The sequence below is a fragment of the Mytilus trossulus genome, chromosome 13, assembly GCF_036588685.1.
Source record: "Mytilus trossulus isolate FHL-02 chromosome 13, PNRI_Mtr1.1.1.hap1, whole genome shotgun sequence".
Lineage (NCBI taxonomy): Eukaryota > Metazoa > Mollusca > Bivalvia > Mytilida > Mytilidae > Mytilus > Mytilus trossulus.
In genome coordinates this window covers 53,878,251-53,902,364 of record NC_086385.1, presented here as the reverse complement: position 1 = coordinate 53,902,364, position 24,114 = coordinate 53,878,251, and the positions used below count along the sequence as shown (strand labels likewise).

The window sequence follows — 24,114 nt, the reverse complement described above, 5'->3', positions numbered from 1 at the left end:
AAAAGACGTTTAAGCAAAAATGAAAAACAAGAATATAATTTTAATCGACACAGTGTATGCACATAGGTAGAAATAAAAATTAATTTTAACAAACAGATTCCCAAAGAAGGTGACATGTAAAGCAATACGTATTTACCTCTGTGAGTCGAGGCTAAACATTGATATATCGAAATTGTTATCCCTAAATTGTTTTCAAGTTTCGTTTCATATAAGAATTTCATAAACAAAAAACGAACTACAGGCATTAGACACACAAAAACATCAACAAACAATTGTCCAGTTAATTTTTCTAAAACCCCAAAAGCTGTCACTTACCAATAATAACACAACCTATTGTTTTTCTGTAAGTGTATAAATAGAAATTTATATTGTGGCAGCTTATTTTAATTTTTTGTATAATTTGTGAAATATACTTATTTGAAAACAGATCAATTGTTATACAATTTATCACCTTTTACATATATGTTGTAATAAGTTTTAACAATTTCTTTATCTGCATTTCAGGGGGTATGTGTTTGCAAAATTCCGTACCACGTGCGAGGAAAAGTGAAACATATACGCAAGAAGCAAACGAAAAAGGAGCAAAAAAAGAACATAAAATTACTCTAGACATGTCTAATACAACATATGTATAACCTAAATCGTAAAACGTATAATATAATAAATAGGATTTAGCATTATAACCTCAATCGTAAAACGTATAATATAATAAATAGGATTTAGCATTATAACCTCAATCGTAAAACGTATAATATAATAAATAGGATTTAGCATTATAACCTCAATCGTAAAACGTATAATATAATAAATAGGATTTAGCATTATAACCTCAATCGTAAAACGTATAATATAATAAATAGGATTTAGCATTATAACCTCAATCGTAAAACGTATAATATAATAAATAGGATTTAGCATTATAACCTCAATCGTAAAACGTATAATATAATAAATAGGATTTAGCATTATAACCTCAATCGTAAAACGTATAATATAATAAATAGGATTTAGCATTATAACCTCAATCGTAAAACGTATAATATAATAAATAGGATTTAGCATTATAACCTCAATCGTAAAACGTATAATATAATAAATAGGATTTAGCATTATAACCTCAATCGTAAAACGTATAATATAATAAATAGGATTTAGCATTATAACCTCAATCGTAAAACGTATAATATAATAAATAGGATTTAGCATTATGACCTCAATCGTAAAACGTATAATATAATAAATAGGATTTAGCATTATGACCTCAATCGTAAAACGTATAATATAATAAATAGGATTTAGCATTATAACCTCAATCGTAAAACGTATAATATAATAAATAGGATTTAGCATTATAACCTCAATCGTAAAACGTATAATATAATAAATAGGATTTAGCATTATAACCTCAATCGTAAAACGTATAATATAATAAATAGGATTTAGCATGACATAAAATATTATGTGCAGACAATTCTGTATTCAACTTCAAAAGGGTATCTACCAAATTTGAAACGAGTTTGTTCATTATTGTTCAATTTAAGTTTTTACGATATTTTGTACCAGTTAGCATTAAATTATGTCTTTAAACAGTATGTTTGTATTATCATGTCAGATATAGCTGTAAGTTTAAAAGTTTTTAACTATTATTTTTCCACATGATTCATTATTAAGTGTGTTTACTAAAAATAAGAATTTATAAGGAAAAAGACAGAAGCTGTATTTAGCGAAAATGTCATTTTTTGCGTACCCAATTTCGTTATTTACCTGGTCTTGTACATTTTGGTAATCGAGCGTCGCTGATATGTTTAGACAAAACGCAAGTCTTGCGTTTAAAAATAAATTCCTTTTATTATTCCTGATTTTTTTTAAGATTACATCATTGTTTGATTTATTTGGGTATTTATGAATTGTTCCTTGAGATCGTGATTTTTGTTATTTGTTTTTATATAAAATACTGCAGACTAGTCTGATCTTTACTAAATGGCGCGTTTTATTGTCAACTGTGTATACACATTTAAAAAAATCAGGAATAATAAAAGGAATTTTTAAAAACTTATGGTAATAAATACTCAAACGGGTCAGATAAACTTATTTTCCTGCCTTTAAATGAGGAATTTGTTTCTAAAAGAATTGGTAAAATAAATGTTAAAAAGGCTACTGGTATAGATGGTATATCACCAAACATTGTACACGCTGCTAAACCTGTAGTGATTAAACCTATCACACAGCTTGTAAATTTGTCATTATCCACATCCATTTTTCCAGACTAATCAAAAATTGCCCAAGTGACACCTGTTAAAAAAACAATGTTCTTGAAAAGGGTAATTATAGACTAGTTAGTGTTTTACCTACGGGGCGCCGAATGGGACTCTTGTGATTTTGTACTCAAAATTCAATTTTGTACGGACAAAAGTGACTTTTGTTCAACAAAAATGAGTTCAGTTTAATAAAATTTGTATCATACTACAAATTTGAAATTTTGTCATACAAAATTATCTATCAGCGGACAAAAGTCACTTTTGTCATGACAAAATTCATTTTTGTTACACAGACTTGACTTTTGTTACCTAATTTGAAAATTGAGCGACAAAAGTCAATTTTGTATTTAAATTAGTTTAGTTCGGTTTCTGTGAACTAATTTGCATACAAAATCGACTTTTGTTACACAAAATTGACTTTTGTTACACAAAAATTACTTTTGTTACACAAAATTGACTTTTGTTACACAAAATTGACTTTTGTTACACAAAATTGACTTTTGTTACACAAAATTGACTTTTGTGAGACAAAATTGACAAAATTGACTTTTGTCTCAACAAAATTGACAAAATTGAATTTTGTCTCAACAAAATTGACAAAATTGAATTTTGTCTCAACAAAATTAACAAAATTGAATTTTGTCTCAACAAAATTAACAAAATTGAATTTTGTCTCAACAAAATTGATTTTTGTCTCACGAAAGTCAATTTTGTCTCACGAAAGTCAATTTTGTCTCATAAAAGTCAATTTTGTTGTTACAAAATTGAATTTTGTCATCACAAAAATGTGAATTTTGTCGTCACAAAATTGACTTTTGTCTCAACAAAATTGTCAAAATTGACTTTTGTCTCAACAAAAATGACAAAATTGAATTTTGTCTCACAAAAGTCAATTTTGTCTCACAAAAGTCAATTTTGTCTCACAAAAGTCAATTTTGTCTCACAAAAGTCAATTTTGTCTCACAAAAGTTAATTTTGTTTCACAAAAGTCAATTTTGTCTCACAAAATTGAATCTTACCGTACACAATTGACTTTTGTGATTTAATTTCCATATCAGGTAACAAAAGTCAATTTTGTATGCAAATATGTTTATATTTGCATACCTTTAAGACAAAATTGACTTTTTGTCATGACAAATATGAATTTTGTCTACAAAAATGAATTTTGTCTACACAAATGAATTTTGTCATCACAAAATTGAAGTTCTCACAAAACAAGTCTGTAGCACATAGTTTTGTAAGACAAAAATGATTTTGTTATGACAGAATTGAATTTTGTACAAAACCACAAGAGTCCCATTCGGCGCCCCGTATTACCTGCTATATCTAAAAACATTTATCATGTCAAACCTCAGCTACTGTCCTCTTACATGGCACTTCTGCAGTGAACAAAAGTGAAAAAAATACAAGAAAGAGGCACTCAGATTTACTTATGACGACTACACAAATTCTTTGCAGTATAAGTTACCAGCACTAAAATTCAGAAGATTGAGAACCATAGAATTAGAGACATATAAAATAATTAATAAATGAAGTCCAGAAATCCTACATAATTTAGTAAATATTAAAGAAAAATCATATAACTTCAGGTATAAAGGCATAGTAGATATACCACGGCCAAACACAACAAGGTATGGTAAGAAAAGCTTTAGTTATGAGCACTGGTTGATCTGGAAATTTTCATAAGTGGGGACCCAATGACTGCCTAAAAAGGGGCCCGCTCAAGTCACGGTTCGGTGTTTCCCTATAAAAGCAACCAACATTTATCTCCACCTAGCTGGTGTTTTTCAGAAAAATGTACATGCAGTTCTTGTAAATAATGTACTATCCTGCTGTCCCATACTTTGTTCACGAACCCTGCTGTGTTTTTTTTATGTTTTATCTTTTTGCAGTTATTTTTTTATGATTTTAATGTTTTTTTACTTACTTCTTTTGCTTATGCATTACCTTTGCTATAGCTGCATGCAGACTTTTGTTTGTGCTTATAGTGTCTAATTTAGCATATGCTAATTGATATAAATACTATGTGCTACTATATATGTGCTGATATTTGACATTTGTTTTAATATATATCTTCCTTAGCTTTTATTCTGCATGTGCTATCTATATATATGTACATGTATTAATACATATATGTGCTGTCTGTCTGTCTGTTTGTGTGATGTATGTGTATCTGATGTTATTACATGTATGTTTTATTTATTAATATCAGTCGGTTTAAAGAGCTCTTAAGAGCTCAGACATGTTCTTTGTTATTGTGTATATAAGCAACCCGACTTTAAATAAAGATTACTTTACCTTACTTTACTTCCTATTATAATAATTGATTCTAAAAGTTTACCAATTCAACACATAAAAAATCTTTGAATTAGAATTGGTTTTTTTTGGCACGGATATTGATTTTGTTATCAGTAAATCAAAACCGAATTAAAAATTATTTTATATGCATATGTACATTCCTGTATCTTGACATGTTGATGTTTTTTCTGCTTCGTACTATTCTGACAAGTCAAGTCTATCAAACTATGTTCTTAAGTTGTACAATAATAACTCCATTTTAATTTTGTAAATACCTTATTGGAACCAAGAAAACCTCATCAAATATATGCATGAGATTGAACTTAGATAGACTTATAGCTGAAATTTTAATTACATTCAGATCTTTTGTATACCTTGCTAGACTAAATATTGATCATGCAAACCCATTATTGAATGAGGTCTTTGAACTTTCAACAAAATCCCTTGGTTTACAAGGTACATATTCTTGGTTTACATAATCTAAATATGTCTTACCAGACAAAAGCCTCAAAGACAAAGCAGCCAGTTGTAAGAACATTACAGATGTTAGCCATCGTATTTCAATTCATTGCTATTTCATTGTCATAACAACAATTATTGTAATCATTGTTTAAATTTAAAAACCCGCAAGGTTCATTACTTGGATAAATAAAGTATTTCTATTGCTATATATCTTAGCCCACTATGATTCGAATCAATTCATTGGTTGAAATGCTTTTGTCGACTTTGGTTTCTTGCTGCACTACTATGTCGAGGTTTCCAGTTTTTAAACGCCCGTCAAAATTTTTACGGGACGTATTATGGTATACAAATGTCCGGTGTCCGTCCGTCTGTCTGTCCGTCTGTCTGTCCGTCTGTCTGTCCGTCTGTCTGTCCGGCGTAAACATGTCGCACCGTAACTTAAGAATGACTTATCCATATTTCATTAAACTTAATATAGTTGTTTCTTGTGATGGTCAAATGATCTGTATACTTTTTGGTGAAAATAAGACTTAAACTTTTGAGTTACGGCACTTTGTAACTAAAAACAAGGGGGTGTTTTTCACATGTCGCACCGTATCTCAAAAACGATTCTTGATTATGGCTTTAAACTTTAAACACTTCTTAGTTATATTAATCTCAATATCTGTATACTTTTGGGTGATGATTCAAAATTTCATTTTTGAGTTATTGAGTATATTGTAAAAAAGGGGGAGGATTTTTTATTCATGTCACGCCATATCTCAAAAACGATTTATGGTTATTGCTTAAAACTTTAGACATGTCTATGTTATATTAATCTAATGATCTGCATACCTTTTGGTGATGATTTAAAATTTCATTTTTGAGTTTTTGAGTATTTTGTAAAAAGGTGGAGTTTTTTTACATGTTGTGCCGCATCTCAGGAACAATTTATGATCATTGCTTAAAACTTTACACACTTCTTTGTTATATTATTTTAAGGATCTGTATACTTTTGGTGATGATTCAAAATTTCAGTTTTAAGTTATTGAGTATTTTGTTAAACAGGGAAAGGTTTTTTTACATGTCGCGCAGTATCTCAAAAATAATTTATGCCTATTGCTTAAAACTTTACAAATTTCTTTGTTATATTAATTTTTAGATCTATATAATTTTTGGTTTTGATTCAAAATTTTACTTTAGTAATATTTAGTTTTTTGTAAAAAAAATAAAACAGGGTGGGGGGGTTTCACATGTCCCGCAGTGTCTCAAAAACAATATATGGTTATTGCTTAAAAATTTCTCAGAAACTATTTCTGATCATTGCATAAAACTTCCTCACAAGACTTTGGCCGTATCGTGCACTCATGGCGCAGCTGTTTACAAAATATACCTGCAGTTAAAAGTTCAAAATAACTGTTGTTCATTTGGTATTAATGATTAAGTAAGATAAAAGGAAAATTCCCAGGATCAAAGAGGGAATGCTTCCACCGGTAAAGTCGTCTTTTTTGCAAAAAGGTTGTAAAATCACATTTTTGCCGTAGAAGGCAAAATTTTCAACTAGCTTCTTCTGGACGTTGAATCTGATAGTCTAAAATCAGAAACAGTAAACTCCCATTCAAAAAACAAATCATATAGCAGATGCAAACTTCTGACTAAAGATATTAATTGGCGAAGAAAAAATCACATGGTGGTGCACTGGGATTTTTTTCTACGGCCATTAGGAAGTACCCAATTTTTATGATTTTCCAATTTTCATTATTTTTCACCCATTTAGGGGCTATTATCTTTAAAAAATAATAATTCTCTAATTCAACTGTTTTCGTATTTTCACCTAATTTATACAATTAGGTAGAACAATCTGACTGAATTTAACTTAAAAACCAGATGCTCCGCAGGGCGCAGCTTTATACGACCGCAGAGGTTAAACCCTGAACGGTTGGGGCAAGTATGGACACAACATTCAAGCTGGATTCAGCTATAAATTTGGATTGTGATTAAATAGTTGACACAGCATAGGTTTCTAACACAGAATGAATGTGGTCTAATGAACTTTAAAAAAATGTTTTTGCCTTTGAGCAATTCTCTATGCTGTTGAATATTAATCCTCTCAAAAAAATGTTTGAAGAAATTTTCTTTTTATTTATGAAATCTGAAATGAAAAAAAATGACCCTCCAATTTTTTTTTCACATCCCCCTTTCCCTTATTTCAAAACTGATCTCAATTCAAATTTCTTATGAAGTTTGCAACAATAACTACCCATTTAAATACATCATAAAATATTAGAATGTAAAAAAAAGTGCCTGTTATCACTGACAATGACTGAATGGTAAAGATTGTTTTAATCTATCAGTTGGTAGTAAAAGTGAATATACATTGTATATTGTATAAAACAATGATTTAAGTTGATTCAACTACTATTCTGGACAAAGAAAGATAACTCCAATTGAAATCCAATTGGAATTTCTTGCTATTGCACAATATTGTGCAATTAGAAATGTCTTGCTATTGTGCAATACTGTGCAATTGAAAATATTTGATATTGCACAATACTGTGCAATTGAAGATTTCTTGCTATTGCACAATACTGTGCAATCGAAGATTTCTTGCTATTGCACAATACTTAATAAAATAATTTTGGATCCTGATTTGGACCAACTCGAAAACTGGGCCCATAATCAAAAATCTAAGTACATGTTTAGATTCAGCATATCAAAGAGGCCCAAGAATTCGATTTTTGTTAAAATCAAACTTAGTTTAATTTTGGACCCTTTGGACTTTAATGTAGACCAATTTTAAAACGGGACCAAAAATTAAGAATCTACATACACAGTTAGATTTGGCATATCAAAGAACCCAAATTATTCAATTTTGATGAAATCAAACAAAGTTTAATTTTGGACCCTGATTTGGGCCAACTTGAAAACTGGGCCAATAATAAAAAAAAAATAAGTACATTTTTAGATTCAGCATATCAAAGAACCCCAAGAATTCAAATTTTGTTAAAATCAAACTAAGTTTAATTTTGGACCCTTTGGACCTTAATGTAGACCAATTTGAAAACGGGACCAAAAATTAAGAATCTACATACACAGTTAGATTCGGCATATCAAAGAACCCCAATTATTCAATTTTTGATGAAATCAAACAAAGTTTAATTTTGGACCCTTTGGGCCATTTATTCCTAACCTATTGGGACCAAAACTCTCAAAATCAATACCAACCTTCCTTTTATGGTCATAAACCTTATATTTAAATTTCATAGATTTCTATTTATAAATACTAAAGTTATGGTGCAAAAATATTTACTTAAACTAAAGTTATTGTGCGAAAACCAAGAATAATGCTTATTTGGGCCCTTTTTTGGCCCCTAATTCCTAAACTGTAGGAACCAAAACTCCCAAAATCAATCCCATCCTTTCTTTTGTGGTTATAAACCTTGTGTCAACATTTCATAGATTTCTATTAACTTAAACTAAAGTTATAGTGCGAAAACCAAGAAAATGCTTATTTGGGCCCTTTTTGGCCCCTAATTCCTAAAATATTGGGACCAAAACTCTCAAAATCAATACCAACCTTCCTTTTATGGTCATAAACCTTATATTTAAATTTCATAGATTTCTATTTATAAATACTAAAGTTATGGTGCAAAAACCAAGAAAAATGCTTATTTGGGTCCCTTTTTGGCCCCTAATTCCTAAACTGTTGGGACCTCAACTCCCAAAAGCAATACCAACCTTCCCTTTGTGGTCATAAACATTGTGTTTAAATTTCATTGATTTCTATTTACTTAAACTAAAGTTATTGTGCGAAAACCAAGAATAATGCTTATTTGGGCCCTTTTTTGGCCCCTAATTCCTAAACTGTAGGAACCAAAACTCCCAAAATCAATCCCATCCTTTCTTTTGTGGTTATAAACCTTGTGTCAACATTTCATAGATTTCTATTAACTTAAACTAAAGTTATAGTGCGAAAACCAAGAAAATGCTTATTTGGGCCCTTTTTGGCCCCTAATTCCTAAAATATTGGGACCAAAACTCTCAAAATCAATACCAACCTTCCTTTTATGGTCATAAACCTTATATTTAAATTTCATAGATTTCTATTTATAAATACTAAAGTTATGGTGCAAAAACCAAGAAAAATGCTTATTTGGGTCCCTTTTTGGTCCCTAATTCCTAAACTGTTGGGACCTCAACTCCCAAAAGCAATACCAACCTTCCCTTTGTGGTCATAAACATTGTGTTTAAATTTCATTGATTTCTATTTACTTAAACTAAAGTTATTGTGCGAAAACCAAGAATAATGCTTATTTGGGCCCTTTTTTGGCCCCTAATTCCTAAACTGTAGGAACCAAAACTCCCAAAATCAATCCCATCCTTTCTTTTGTGGTTATAAACCTTGTGTCAACATTTCATAGATTTCTATTAACTTAAACTAAAGTTATAGTGCGAAAACCAAGAAAATGCTTATTTGGGCCCTTTTTGGCCCCTAATTCCTAAAATATTGGGACCAAAACTTCCAAAATCAATCCCAACCTTCCTTTTGTGGTCATAAACCTTGTGTTAAAATTTCATAGATTTCTATTCACTTTTACTAAAGTTAGAGTGCGAAAACTAAAAGTATTCGGACGACGACGACGACGACGACGACGACGACGACGCAGACGACGACGTCAACGTGATAGCAATATACGACGAAATTTTTTTCAAATTTTGCGGTCGTATAAAAACTATAGACTGCAAAGGATGGGAACACTTACTGGGTGCGGAGATGAAACGGAATCTGCATACGCTAATATAAAGCAAACACAATGGCCGCAATAACTCCTCTTGCATTAAACCAACACTAGTAGTGACAAAAACTTTATAAAACCCAATTATTGTAGATCCAATCAAGATTCAAAATTTTATTATCATAGTCTAAACACATACGTAACAATTTCATATATTTAAACATACATGCATAACAAGAAACTTTAAATTATCAATTTATGTATCAATCATAAAAGATGACATGTGTATGTGCACGTTAATTTGTAAATCTATATATATCCACATAGTAAATCAGCCATATGTTTTATGTCAGGATTGAATTAAGAATTGAATGCTTCTTTTTGTAAATTTATTGGGGTGTAAAAGCGTTGACCGAAGTACATTTTGTATGAAGCGCGGAAGCGCTTCATACTAAAAATGTACGCACGGTCAACGCTTTTACAACCCTATAAAGTTACAAAAAGAAGCATTCAATACTTATAATTACATATTTTTAGCTATGATTATGAAAACACGATTTTTATATATTTTGTATATTATTTAAGAATTGAATGCTTCTTTTTGTAAATTTATTGGGGTGTAAAAGCGTTGACCGAAGTACATTTTGTATGAAGCGCGGAAGCGCTTCATACTAAAAATGTGCGCACGGTCAACGCTTTTACAACCCTATAAAGTTACAAAAAGAAGCATTCAATACTTATAATTACATATTTTTAGCTATGATCATGAAAACACGATTTTTATATATTTTGTATATTATTCACCTGTGAACTTTATTGTGGGACCACGTGCTATCATGAATGAAAAGTTTTATTGAGTGATGCAATTGCTTACGGAATAACAAGTGATGTGCCGTTGGCCAATCAAAATAAAGTATTATTATAATGAAACATACATCTAATGTAATTATTGAAAAATACAGTGGACAGCAATATTGCAATACAACAAATTTTTATTTGCATAAATTTTTGGTGCCTGTCCTCCTTTTATTCAAAATATTGATACGTAACAAAATTTTATTAATTTTGACACCTCATTTTGACTTGTACAACAACATTATTTGACCGCTTCAACAAAAACTGACCATATCATGCACTTTAATTTGTAAATCTATATACCCGCAAAGTAAATCAGTCACATTTTATGTCAGGATTCAATGTATAATACAAAGGACAAAACGAATGTAATTAGAAACTGTGCAAGCAATATGATTATAAAACAAATTGCTAAAAATAAATGTACATATTATATATTATATATATTTGCTTAGGCATACCATTAAAATACAGCATTTGCAATTATATTAAAAAAAACATTTCTTCTGATTAAAATGTTAAAGCAGGTAATGGTGACACATACAAAATATCACTATTGAATAAGAACACTATTTTTTCATTCTCTGATGAAACGTTAAAAATCCAAATTAAAATGTGCAGCTTCATAAAACAATATGTGTCTAAGATATTGGAATAGTAGTGGATATTTTAATAAAACTTGTACAAAATGTAACTTATCTTCAATACTATTATTACAATAAAAAACAAGTTCATTTATGTATCTATCAACCCGTTTATATTCTAAGGGAAGCAACTCCACATCTAAAAAGTAAAATCACAACATCAATGAACTCTGAGGATATATTTCTTAGTTTAAGATGATTATAAAATTGAGTATCACAAAATATTAATATCACAAAATCCGTATGTGCATGCCATTCTGATCAGCTGTCATCTTGTCCATAAACTAAATATCCAGTAAGCAAAGTGACCATCATTATTGTTGTAATAACGATAACAAAAATCATATAGACGATGAAAAAGAATTCATCCCAAATTTTGCTTATTTCACTCCATGAAAACTCCGGTTTATCATCTGCTTTTATTTTGCACGCCGCATTCTCCATTTGATCGACGGTGCTTACAGTTTTCGATTTCAGGAAATTTACCTTTGTTGATTTTTTATCATTTCGTCTCATGCAGTTTAGGAACTTTTGAAAACCGGAAGTTGTAGACAAAAGCCATTTTGGTACAGGGTCTTGTGAAGACTCGTGGTGACATCTAAGTATAAACAGAGTAATTGGAATTGAGAGAATTCCTGCTATCAGCACCAGTAAATTGTAAAGACCTGAAAATAAACACTAACATTTTTAATTTCAAGTTTTAATGAATGATACTTTCTTGACAGATTCTGCACACCAAAACTGGTGTACACTTGATCTGAGGTTTGCAACTAGTTATAGTTGTGTAAAAATACAGTGTCCTTCTTTTGTCCAAGTCAATAATAGTACTGAAACCAGAGTTCATTTTTTAAAACTTTAATGGTCCGGAAGAACACACACCTAAACTATATATCGATGGAAAGAGGAAAACCTGTACAATAAGGAAAGTTGGGTCGTAAAAATCCAGAGTGTTCACAATTTTGTGAAATTGAGGTCAAATGTCAGACCTAAAAATATCAATATTTCAACCACAAGGACAAAAGGGAGAAATATTCTGATATTTATTCAATAGAATGCTACAAAAACGATTCAAATATAAGCATATGCTATAAACGATGCTAAAACGACAAATTTGACTCCTTATATGAAGAGCTGCCATTACAAAATGGCGTTGATTTGGAACCTTCTGGTTTTTTCCATTTAAGACATAGCAAAAGAAGAAGTGGCCTTGACCTTTTCACATCCAAAAACTTTCATATTGTGTATAGTGTTTCACTATAGTATATTACAGAATTATTTTCTAAACTGTAAAACACCAGTTCATAAAATTATTTCAATATTTTTTCTATCTTTGAAAAAAACAAAATTCAAGCGCTGAAACAGTGTTTTTAATTTTGCATCGTGAAGGTTGTGTATTTTGTGAAAATTAGTATCTAGTTATAAATAAATACATATTGGGTATTTGCAAAGCCTGTACAGAGCAGTTATAACACAAAATATACTATAGTCACCCGAGGCGAATGCGAGGTTAAAAAAAATGAGTGTAAAACAAAGTCAGTTTAGTGCATGAAATTTTTTTTAGTGGGTTAATCCTGGTAAAAAAGTTAACTCATTATTTTTTTTAAGGAAAGGATGAAAAATTATACAATGCCATGCCAATTTTCTAATGTTGTAATTCAAAATCAGTCATGATCCTTATATAACTTTTAAAAGCGACACACAATAGCTCAAGTATTCATTAAATAGGGACATGAATCAATCTCTTAGTCATCATATGCGGATTCAGTACGCGTATTAGCATTACAAGACACTTCCCTTTGTTTTTATAAGAACAAGTTCGGTGCAGGACAGAGTTTATTCAAAGCAGTTTTTGAGTACAAATGCTATCTGAAACGTTAATACCGTCATGATTCGATCAAACTCGCCATATACAGTCTTACCTTAGAAAACACAAAAGCAATGTGAGTACAAAGTTTCGATCAATGTTCGTGACACATATTCCCATTTGCATATGCATGATATATCTGCACTGCCAATCCCAAATGTAATGGGGCGAATGTTGCTACGAAAACGATTGATTTTGTAATAGCCATACATTTACAAATTTTTATTATCTTTAGGGACAGTGTACGGTTCAGAAGCGCCTTTGTGTTATTTTTTCATCAATTAACTAACAAATGAACTTTTGAGCCTAGGCTCCGTGTTGAAGACCGGACCGTGATCTATAATGATTTACTTTAATAAATTGTGACTTGAATGGTGTGTTGTACCATTGCCACTCATACCACATCTTCCTATACCTACTAAGAAGCTATGCGGGCATCATTTCCATAGAAATACCAAAACGAGAACATATCTCATAAGAACACTGGTGGCAGGGTGAAGTAATTGTTCTTCTTTTTATGTATCCTTGATTTTTTCAGACACACCTTGTTGTAATTCTGAAAGTCTGAACATAGACTTCAATTTTCCTGCAGCAGATATGGCATCCCCTATATTGAATTCAGAGCTAAACTCTATATTTCATATCACTTGGCCCCCTGGTGTCTGAATTGTAAGGTGTCACACAATATAGTTAGTTCTGGAGTTTGACAGTTTGGTAAGCACCAGAGACAATCTTGGGTAAAAATTATCAGTATATATGTAGAGTATGTGCTACATGAGAAAGGTTTGGAAGAACAAATCACATCACTAACAATCGTTATTAATGAAGTGACAGCAAGTTCAAATTCTAATTTTTCCGTAACTTTTACTTAATAGCACAGGTGTTGATTTCAATAAGTACTTGGTTATGCATGGATAAATGATTACTCACATTAAAAGCACAACTTAAAAGACTGTCAACACGTTTAGAGGACTCAGTTTTGTGTAGTTTTCTGTTTTATGTAAAAGTTTTTCTTTTACACAAAAACCCTGTTTTCATATCCAAACTACAAGGAAGAAACTGAGCGCGAGATCGTATAAAAGTGTCAGGTTGTAAGGATACATGTCGATCGGTTTGATCACATATATGGATTTCTATTGTTTTTATTCAAAGTTCCCCAAGGGTGACTGGGGAAACGAAATATGGTCACTTGGTCTTCTCCCGACCGGCAGTAAAACGTAGTGGGGCGTCCGTTTTGTTGTGCGGGATGTATCAAGTTCGCAGTCACGTCCGTTCAGAATGGGGATGTTAAACCCGATGCCTTGTGTAAAGGGATGCCACGTTCTTTGCACGTTAAAAACCCTTGCAACAACTCTTTGAGGGGTCCGTAGGTGGTCTGTTGCAATGGAAAATTTCTGTCCCAAACCTTTTCCAGTAGCAGTCTAAATTTTTCCGACCAGCATCCCGAATGGCCTCTATTATGACAAAACCTACCTATTGTTTTTATTGTTAACTTGTTCTCGTCCTGAACATGCATGAAATATTTGCCATTGGGCGTCAAGCAACCAACAATCAATCAATCAATCAATCAATCTAATTTAAAGACGCACCAATATTGCCTTCTGGTGCAAGTCTCATAACATCACAGATGATTCGCCAAAGGAAAGCGGAATATCACGAAAAGTTGGTTTTAGCATCACCTTGTCACACACCAAATCTCTGCGAAACTTATAGTACTTTTCCCCCCGACCACTTGCATGCATATTAATTGCTCTGAAGTTAAACATTAACATACAATGTATTTTCACACACTATCAACTATAATAGAGTCATTATCCAAAAACCCCTAACCGAAGTATTTGGTTAACTTTTATAAAAAATCAAAATTTCATTAACAAAAATTTAACTTATTTACAGAAAACACACAAAACAACTACTATATATATTCAAATCACTCAAAAATAAATTAACTTCTACAAAATTAACATAATCACATCGAAACTATCAAATTGATTGTGAAGGAAAAAATAAATGCTGGAGTTGATTGACGGATAGGAAATTTCCGTAATTAAAAAAGGTATAAATGATGTTTTTATTTTTGAGTTTTTGACCAAATCGTTTGGAATTTGTCCAACAAAATTTGCATGCAGCATCGCAATAATATGTTTTGTCCTCTCAAATGTCAATTACTGTTTTTGAATGATATGTTTTCTCGTTTTCAAAGAAAAACGCGTTAAATTTCTATCTAAAAAACAGCCAACTTTAAGTTTGAAAGTTTTACCTGGAGATGGTATTATATTTATGTCTTCATCATTCCGATCATCCTTAACGATATGTGCATAGAAAATATTTACGAAAATAGAGTGAAATTTAACCAAAAAATATATTTTTGGATTTTAAGGCAACTACCCAAAACCGTAAATTGAGGGGTACCCCCATTAAAGAGATAAAATACAAAATTGTGACCATAGAAACTTTTTACGACCCGACGAAAATTAAAATATAGATATTATTCTATCATTTAAGACAATTTGCAGCCGTGTGTTATTCCGGACCATTAAACTCGTTTACTAAGCGTCTTTTCAGGTGTCAGTTGCAGTACTATAAAGAACAAACAATACAATACAATACAGTTGATAAACAAGAGGGACCATCTCAAAGATTTCTTAACTTGGTAATGTCACGGGTGTCGTTCGGTTTATCGAGAAAATTGATCGTGAAAGAGAACATAAAGGTGATCAACCATTGCTTTTGGATCGTGAAAGATTTGGTACTGGATCGTAAATGTAATCAAATGTAAATTCTACCTCAAAATATGTGAAAAGTATGGTGTCCGGTTAAGGCCATTTCGTGTTTATGCCCTTTATATTCTTAGGGCGAAAACGCGAAATCGCCAGGTCGAAAAAGCGAAAAGACGAAGTCGAAAACTCCAAAACGCTAGGTTGAAAACGCGAAGTCAAAAATGTGAAAAGGCGAAATATTTTTTCTTTCCGATTTCACTTTTTCGACTTCGCGTTTTGGCGTTTTCGTTTTCGCATTTTCGCGATTTCTCATTCTCGCGTTGAGGCGTCCTTCAATTTGTTCCTCAGCAAATATGTTTACTAGTTTAGTGCTAAAGAACGTCTTACTAAACTCCGAATTATACACAAGAAACTAAAATTTAAAATCATACAAGACTAACATAGGTCAGAGACTCCTGACTTGTGACAAGCGCAAAATTGCAGCGGGGTAAACATGTGAACAACCCTCCCAATATACCTCTAGCCAAAGTAGAAAAACATGAAAACAAATCAAATTCCGCACCAGGATGCACCTAGTTTTATACAAATTCAAAAAGGAACTTCTATCTAGTTACGAACTTTTTTAAAACATAGATAAAAAAGAAATACCCTTCCGTTTTATGAGAGCAAAATTTTATCAACTTACTGAGAACAGATACATGTACCGACGTTGTCGGCATATTATCCGCAACTAAAGTGAGGTATACGGCGTACGCCAACATCACAGTCAAGCAATATCCAATCTTCTCACCAGAATCAACTGCTACCTTGAACACAAAACTGGTCAGAAAAGCTATCCCGATCACTGGCAAAATAATGTTCATTACCATAAAACCAGGTCGACGAACAAATTTGAATTCCAGCTTAGCCATATCGAAAGGAATTTTATCTCTATACTCAGCGTAAACGGAAGTTTCGTAGCCTGCGTACACCCATTCCCCGTTCTCACTGAAGAAATCCATTATAACTGGGTTGGTGTTAAACACTATAGTGACTTCGATATTCGAATAAGACCAACTAGATAGAATAATTGAACATTTCTGTGCATCAAAAGGGTAATACGTAATGTCACTATCGCAATGTGTTGTTATCAACTTCATCTGCACCCAATTAACCTGACCTGCCATCACAATTCTCATCATATTCACATCATCGTCTATAATACTAAGGTCTCCGACTCTGTAAAGAGACATAAGACAAAGAGTTAAGGAGGTACATAACACTGCAGGGAGATAACTCTGTAAGGAGATATAAGACAAAGAGTAAAGGAGGTACATAACACTGCAGGGAGATAACTCTGTAAGGAGATATAAGACAAAGAGTTAAGGAGGTACATAACACTGCAGGGAGATAACTCTGTAAAGAAATATAGATCAAAAGTTAACTCGACAACTTTTTACAGATATTTTGCAGAAAAAATATCACCAATTAAATTCTATTATCTCTATTTTGTGCATTTTTTCTTTGATCTTTTATTTTCATATATTTTTTCATATCAACCTACTCGCTTGAGATGGAAAAGTATCGCTGGAAAGGCACGTGGCGTTGCTAATGAAATTTAAATGTAATTTACACCGTCGACATAGGTAAAATAGAGATAAACAGATAATCATCTCAACTCGATTGCTTTTCTCGCCTTTGCCATACCGGCTCAAACAAGAAAATCAGTCTCGTTGAGATGATCAACGATAATCTAGGTCTCCAACTCTGTAAAGAAATATAAGATCAAAACTTAACTCAACCACTTTTTACAGGTAGTTGGCTGAGAAAACATCACCAATCTTATAAATTATAAAAAGAAGATGTGGTATGATTGTCAATGGGACAACTCTACAAGAGACCAAAATGACACAAATTTAACAACTATAGGTCAACAGTACGGCCTGCAACGATGAGCAACGCCTTAACCGCACAGGCAGCTATAAAAAAAAAACGAAACGACAATGATAAACTATTCAAACGAGAAAACTAGCGGCATAATTTATGCACAGCAAGAATGTGTCCCAAGTACACGGATGCCCCAACCGCACTATCATTTTCTGTGATCAATTAACCGTGAACATGTGATAAAACTCTAATTTGGCATTAAAATCAGAAAGATCATACCATAGGTAACATGGGTACTAAGTTCCAAGTTAGTTGGACTTCAACTTCGACCTCAAAACTACCTGGACCAAAAACCTGAAGCGGGACAGAGAGACGAACAGACGAACAGACAGAGGGACGAACGGACGAACAAACAGACGAACGAACAAACAGACAGACGAACAAACGAACGAACGAACGGCCGGACGCACAGACCAGAAAACACAATGCCCATAAACAGGGCATAAAAAAATAAACGCAACAAGACTCTTTTGTTAAAAACATCACAATATAACCATAAAACAGTGGGCCTAAGTGGCTAAGTGTTCAGCATGATTTGGTCGTCTTTTGTCTTTTGTTATCAATATAGCCAGTCAACACTTAGGTTAAGAGTTCAAAAACACCAAGCATGGATGCACAATATTCCAATCTTACTTTAAACATATTTTATTTCAAAAAATCATGTACATGACATACACATATAAATACAGTGATAACAGATTACAAAAGGATTCGGAAACAAGGTTTCCCTTATATTAATCCGTCTCCCTGAAGAAAAAATTTAAAGGGAAATAACTGCAAATAAAAGAGTTGATTATTTTTCATCAGATCTTTCCTATATATGTACCGGCGGCGGAGTGTGTTTACAGGACTTAGTCAAGACGGTCTCATCCAATTATCATCCTTATCATGCACGAAAGACGCTATTAGCCAAAACGCTTCGATTCTACCAAAAATTGTTGCACTTGTTTAAACACGAGTACATCTTCCTCTTGATTGAGGTTATTGCAGCCAAATAAAAGTCCAATCTTAATTGACTAGGATTGGCCAACTCCCTATCTAAGGCCAAAGTTTTGTTTGAATTATTATCTGCGGTCCCTATCAAATGTATCCTCATTTTCCAATGTGATCTAAATTTGCAGATCTTCATCCTAAATGTACTCTTACAGTACCTACCTATTGTATTTATTGTTAATGAACAATGTAAAATATTTCAATTCCCTCGGGCAAAGTAGCCCTATCATGGATATTGATATGTTTAACTTTCTTTGTGGCCAAACACCTTCAATAGTTTCGGTTCTTACATATACTTGACTTTCAAATATTCAATTTTCAGCGTTCCGTAGGTAAATGCTTTACTTAAATATCAGCATTTTACATTGTTCTGGGTTTTTTTAGAGCAACTTCCGTCGTGCAGAGGGCGTGACACTCTCTTTACACGCCCATTCTTATTAGACGTAGCTGCGTACTTGCTCCAAGTTGATTGTGTACGATGACTTCAACTCGCGCAAATAACAAAGATGGAACTATCCCCTGATACCAAAATATACTGTTTACCTTTAGTCATTATTTAATGACAGAGATGGATTTAGGGGAGCTACTTATAGATATAGATTAAAAACCGTATTTAGAATTTTAAAATTTTAATTATTTGTTTTAAATTTTAAATATTTTAAATTTTGATATTTTATAACTTTGATCAGAATTTGAAACTGTTTTCCAAAAAATTGAATTGATAATTGTTACACTGACCCGCCATGTAAAATTTTGAATTGATAATTATTACACGGACCCGCCATGTAAAATCAGAAGTACTGAAAATGTACTTTATTTACTCACGAGTTCGCTATAAATAATGTTGGTCTCCATGTGTATTCAGACGTACTAAAGATGTAAGGTATTGAACTGTAGGTAGGATCAGTATCCCATGCTAATCTTGTATCGTTCCAATGCTGTAATAAAAAAAATCAATGTGAAAGGATTATATAGAAAAGAAGATGTGGTATGATTGCCAATAGGAGACATCTTTCCACAAAAATCAGTTGAAAAAGGCTTAACTCATCAGATGGATAAAAATACAAGTGGACGTGGCCGGGTACATATACATCCCGACACAAAAAGACACAATGAAGAGATCTGAGAGTACTCGCAGTTATCTGACAGCTAGTTCAAAGCTACTAACAACTAATAAAAATATCATGCATCTAAGACTAAACATCTGCCATCACAATAAACACAATCATAGTTTAAAAATCAAAATATTTTGAGGAAGGAAACACCATTTTTAGTGTGTTTTTAATGCGTGCGACTTGTAGTTTTGTAGTTTGCTTCTCAAGGTATCACGGTATGTATAGTTTCCACAAATACACACAAGAGCAACTAAAATTGAGAAAGGAAATTGGGAATGTGTCAAAGCGACAACAACCCGACCATAGAGCAGACAACATCCGAAGGCCACGAATGGGTCTTCAAAGTAGCGAGAAACTCTCGTATTAGTAGGCGTCCTTTAGTTGGCCCCTTAAAAATATGTATACTAGTACAGTGATAATGTTACACCTTACAGACTATTTCTTAATATTGGAATGTACAAGGTGTTTAAATAGATAACTTACAAAGAATTTAAAACAACTTGTAAAGTATTTAAAACAACATATCAAGTATTATCGAGTATTTGAAACAGCTTATTTTCCATTAAAAATAATTTACCTAGTTTTAAACAATTAACCTAGCATTTAAAACAACTTATCAATCATTAAAAACAACATACCACGTATTCAATGTAAAGCACCAAGTTTTTAAAACAAAGTATGAAGTATTTAAGACAATTTTCCAAATATTTCTGAAAATTTTACAAGACTTGATTAGATATCGGAAGATGTGGTATGAGTACCAATGAGACATCTCTCCATCCAAATTTATGACAACTTACCAATTGAAAATATCCAGTCATCGACATTGCTTGATCTTTTATACTCTGAAAAGTAATAAAAATCAGAGAGTTATTCAACAGTTATCTTGAGCAGGAGGTGCATCTCTTTCCGGTGCACGTGAGCTGATCCTCGGTTTATTGTGTTGCTCGTTTTGCTAGGAATATAAATAATTTTTAACCATTCGTTTGATGTGTTAATTTTTTTGATTTTGCCATTTGATAAAAGATTTTCTGTTTTGGATTTTCCGTTGATATTTTTTGTTATTTTACTTTTTAAACTGTATTCTCAACGTTTACAAAAACACATCGTTGAAAAGGACATAAACAAATGTATACTGACATCAAGGACAACCTTCAGACCCTAAGGAATAGTTTTGATCTTTTATTGTAAATATAGAAACGAGCTGCCGGGGTGATGGTCATTTCTTATACTTGCCAGAGAGTTAAGAGCTGTCGGGATGAAGGTCAACCCTAATACTTACCAGAGAATCAAGAGCTGTCGGGGGTAAATGTCATCCGAACACTTACCAGAGAGTTTAGAGCTGTCGGGGTGAAGGTCAATCCTACTTCTACTGATGTGTCTGGTCGACTTAACACTTGGTAACTGTTGGTTGTATATAATAAAGTCCTTAAATTATTTTCCAGAATATACGAGTAGGCATGGACTGTTGGTACATCTGAAACATACAAAAGTATAGTAAGAGTAATAGGTTAATTTGAATGAGCAATTAGTTTACCTATATGGTAAGAAAAAACATATACGGAAAAGAGAAGACATGGACTACCTAAAACAAAGAATGATATGATCAATAATATACATAGTGCTTTTTTGCTCTGATTCTGACCAATGCTTATATACAAATGCTGAGTTCACACGTAATACGAAATCGATTCGCATTAACTAATTCAAATATGTTAATTCGCATTCGAAACGTTTAACGTCCTAACGTCAATTCTAATTCCGCACTAAAATTAGCCCTCTTAATAAACCTTTAAAGACGAATTAAACATTCAAATGGAAAAAGTCATTTTTCGTTCATTTTTTTACATAAATAAGGCGGTTAGTTTTCTCGTTTGAATTGTTTTACCTTGTCTTATCGGGACCTTTTATAGCTAACTATGCGGTATGGGCTTTGCTCATTGTTGAAGGCCGTACGGTGGCCTATAGCTGTTAATGTTTGTATCATTTTGGTCTTTTGTGGATAGTTGTCTCATTGGCAATCATACCACATCTTCTTTTTTTATATAGAATGTAACGATTTAAAATATCTCATTAATATCCATTTTGCGCCTTGATACATCTTCTCGTGGAAAAGGGTTTGTTATGTTGTACCAAAATAATTCATTTAAAAAGACGGAACAGAAAACCAGATATTAAATTTAAAATTTTATAACATCAGTGGGCAAAAGTAGTTGCATCAGGACGAAATCGTTTCAAAATTCAATTAAAAAAATCAAAATATATTTGTATGTGACTTTCTTAGGTAGCAATACACAGTTAGAAGTTTAATTTCGCATTTTGGCCATGGTGATTTTTTTAAATATAAAAGTTTTTGTACAAAAGAATTGATTTTTAGATAGTGAAAGAATAATATAGCCTTCCAAGTGGGTTTATATGTAAAGTTTTATATGCCATGTTTCTGTTTGATAGTCTGTATTTTTACATCTTTACCGCCAATTGTTATTCAATTTTATGGAAAAACGTGCAGCAATGCATATGAATTTTTTTTTACCCCTTAATAGAAGATGAATGTCTATGGATCGAGGAAAGGTATCACTCTATTTGACTGTAAAATTCCTTTAAAATTGGACTAAATTGTTTAGACTTTTGACTTTTGTGGCATTGTTAGAAAGGAAGAGTAAAAAAAAGGGTGGTTAAACATTATAAGTGTCAATTATTTTATTTTCCTAACTGTGTAAATTGCTACCTTTAAATGTGGCGGGAAAAAGAGAAGGAATGCTAATGAAATATAGATAATTGTACTATGTACAAACTTCATCACGGAGCACCAGTTGAATTTAAATTTTGAATGCGATTGTTTTAGCACGGAATATTGTATTTTGTTTTCTTGCCATTTTGTAAAATCAAGCTCATATGAAAATATTGAGTTGAATAACGACTCCAACTAAATTTTAAGACGGTTTTTACCAAATCCCTTTTCACATCGACCCTTAAGCTACAATTCAGTTTGGGCTTACACAGTTTAAATGTAAATAAAGAGTCTATTAAAAAATAAAAACAAAATGACACTGTATGTGCTATAATAGCACTATTACACAATGTGTTGTTAAAATACGATTACACGATGTGTTGAGAAAATACGATTTCGCGATGTGTGATAAAAACACGATTACACGATGTGTTGTTAAAACACGATTACACGATGTGTTGTAAAAACACGATTACACATTACACGATGTGTTGTAAAAACACTATTACACGATGTGTTGTAAAAGCAAGATGACACTGAATGTGTCGTATATGTCAATCAGACCGCAATTTAACCAAAACAAAAAAAATAAAGGTTCACATACGAAGTTCACCAAAACACAGACTATTCACTTTGTACGAAATTATTCATGAACACCTCAAAACAATGATTATATGCAAATCGTATAAATTTTATACTTACAATTGATTAAAAATAAAGTCACTAAAGAAAAACGTTTGATATGATAATAACACATCCCCGGATTTATCTTTTTCGATATCTTTTATAGATATCCAATTAATGCATTGATTATATATATGGAAGCAATAGGAATTTCAGGTATTCCGTCGGTTATAAACTTTAATCTTTAGTATCAAAATAACCATAACGCTTTTATATACTTTACATTTTAAACAATAGTATTTTGATAGTAACAAAATTTAAAAGATTTATATTATAAGAAAGTTTTAATCATATCACGAGTATTCTCTTTATTTTTGAAATACTGAACCGGAGGCTATTTGAATACAGCATGAACTACGATTGTTAGTTAGACACTTAACACAGTGATTATAAGCAAACCCTATACTTACAATTGAGTAAAAATAAAGTCAGCAAAGAAAAACGTTTGATTTGAAAATAACACATCCCCGGGTTCATCTTTTTCGATATCATTTGAACACATTCATTTGATGCATAGATTAAATATATGGTAAGAATTTCATGAGTGCTGTGGGGTTTACTTTAATCCTTAATATTTTTTAATAACAATTAAGCTTAGATTAAATATACGTGACATTGATAACAATAGTATTTTGATAAGGCAAACGATACTAAAATTTCTTTTATATAGAAAAGGTTTTAACCATTTCAGTAAGTGTTCTCTCTATTGTTTTTAAACTCCAATCGAACTATCAATAAGGTTTGTTATGAATCTTTATTTGATTCGTGACTTGATTTGGCATCAAGTCAACATTGTGAATTGATTTGACCATGCCATGACCATGTGTTGTGCTTACCTAATCTATCGAG

At 32.0% G+C, this 24,114-nt stretch overlaps 1 protein-coding gene across 2 annotated transcripts; it reads right to left on the bottom strand.

The window, feature by feature from the left end:
- Window positions 1-11,209: 11,209 nt before the first annotated feature.
- LOC134694939 (acetylcholine receptor subunit alpha-like) lies at window positions 11,210-23,825 on the bottom strand. 2 transcript variants are annotated; one of them, XM_063556055.1, is made up of 6 exons: window positions 23,676-23,825; window positions 21,179-21,327; window positions 20,651-20,695; window positions 19,561-19,673; window positions 16,502-17,034; window positions 11,210-11,897 (listed from the first exon to the last, which is right to left on the bottom strand). In XM_063556055.1, the coding sequence occupies exons 1-6, from the start codon at window positions 23,755-23,757 to the stop codon at window positions 11,494-11,496; spliced, it is 1,326 nt and encodes a 441-aa protein (XP_063412125.1). In that variant the 5' UTR covers window positions 23,758-23,825; the 3' UTR covers window positions 11,210-11,493. The 2 variants fall into 2 exon arrangements, with proteins under 2 accessions (XP_063412125.1, XP_063412126.1); XM_063556056.1 differs by lacking the exon at window positions 23,676-23,825 and adding an exon at window positions 23,284-23,422.
- Between the last annotated feature and the right edge of the window lie 289 nt (window positions 23,826-24,114).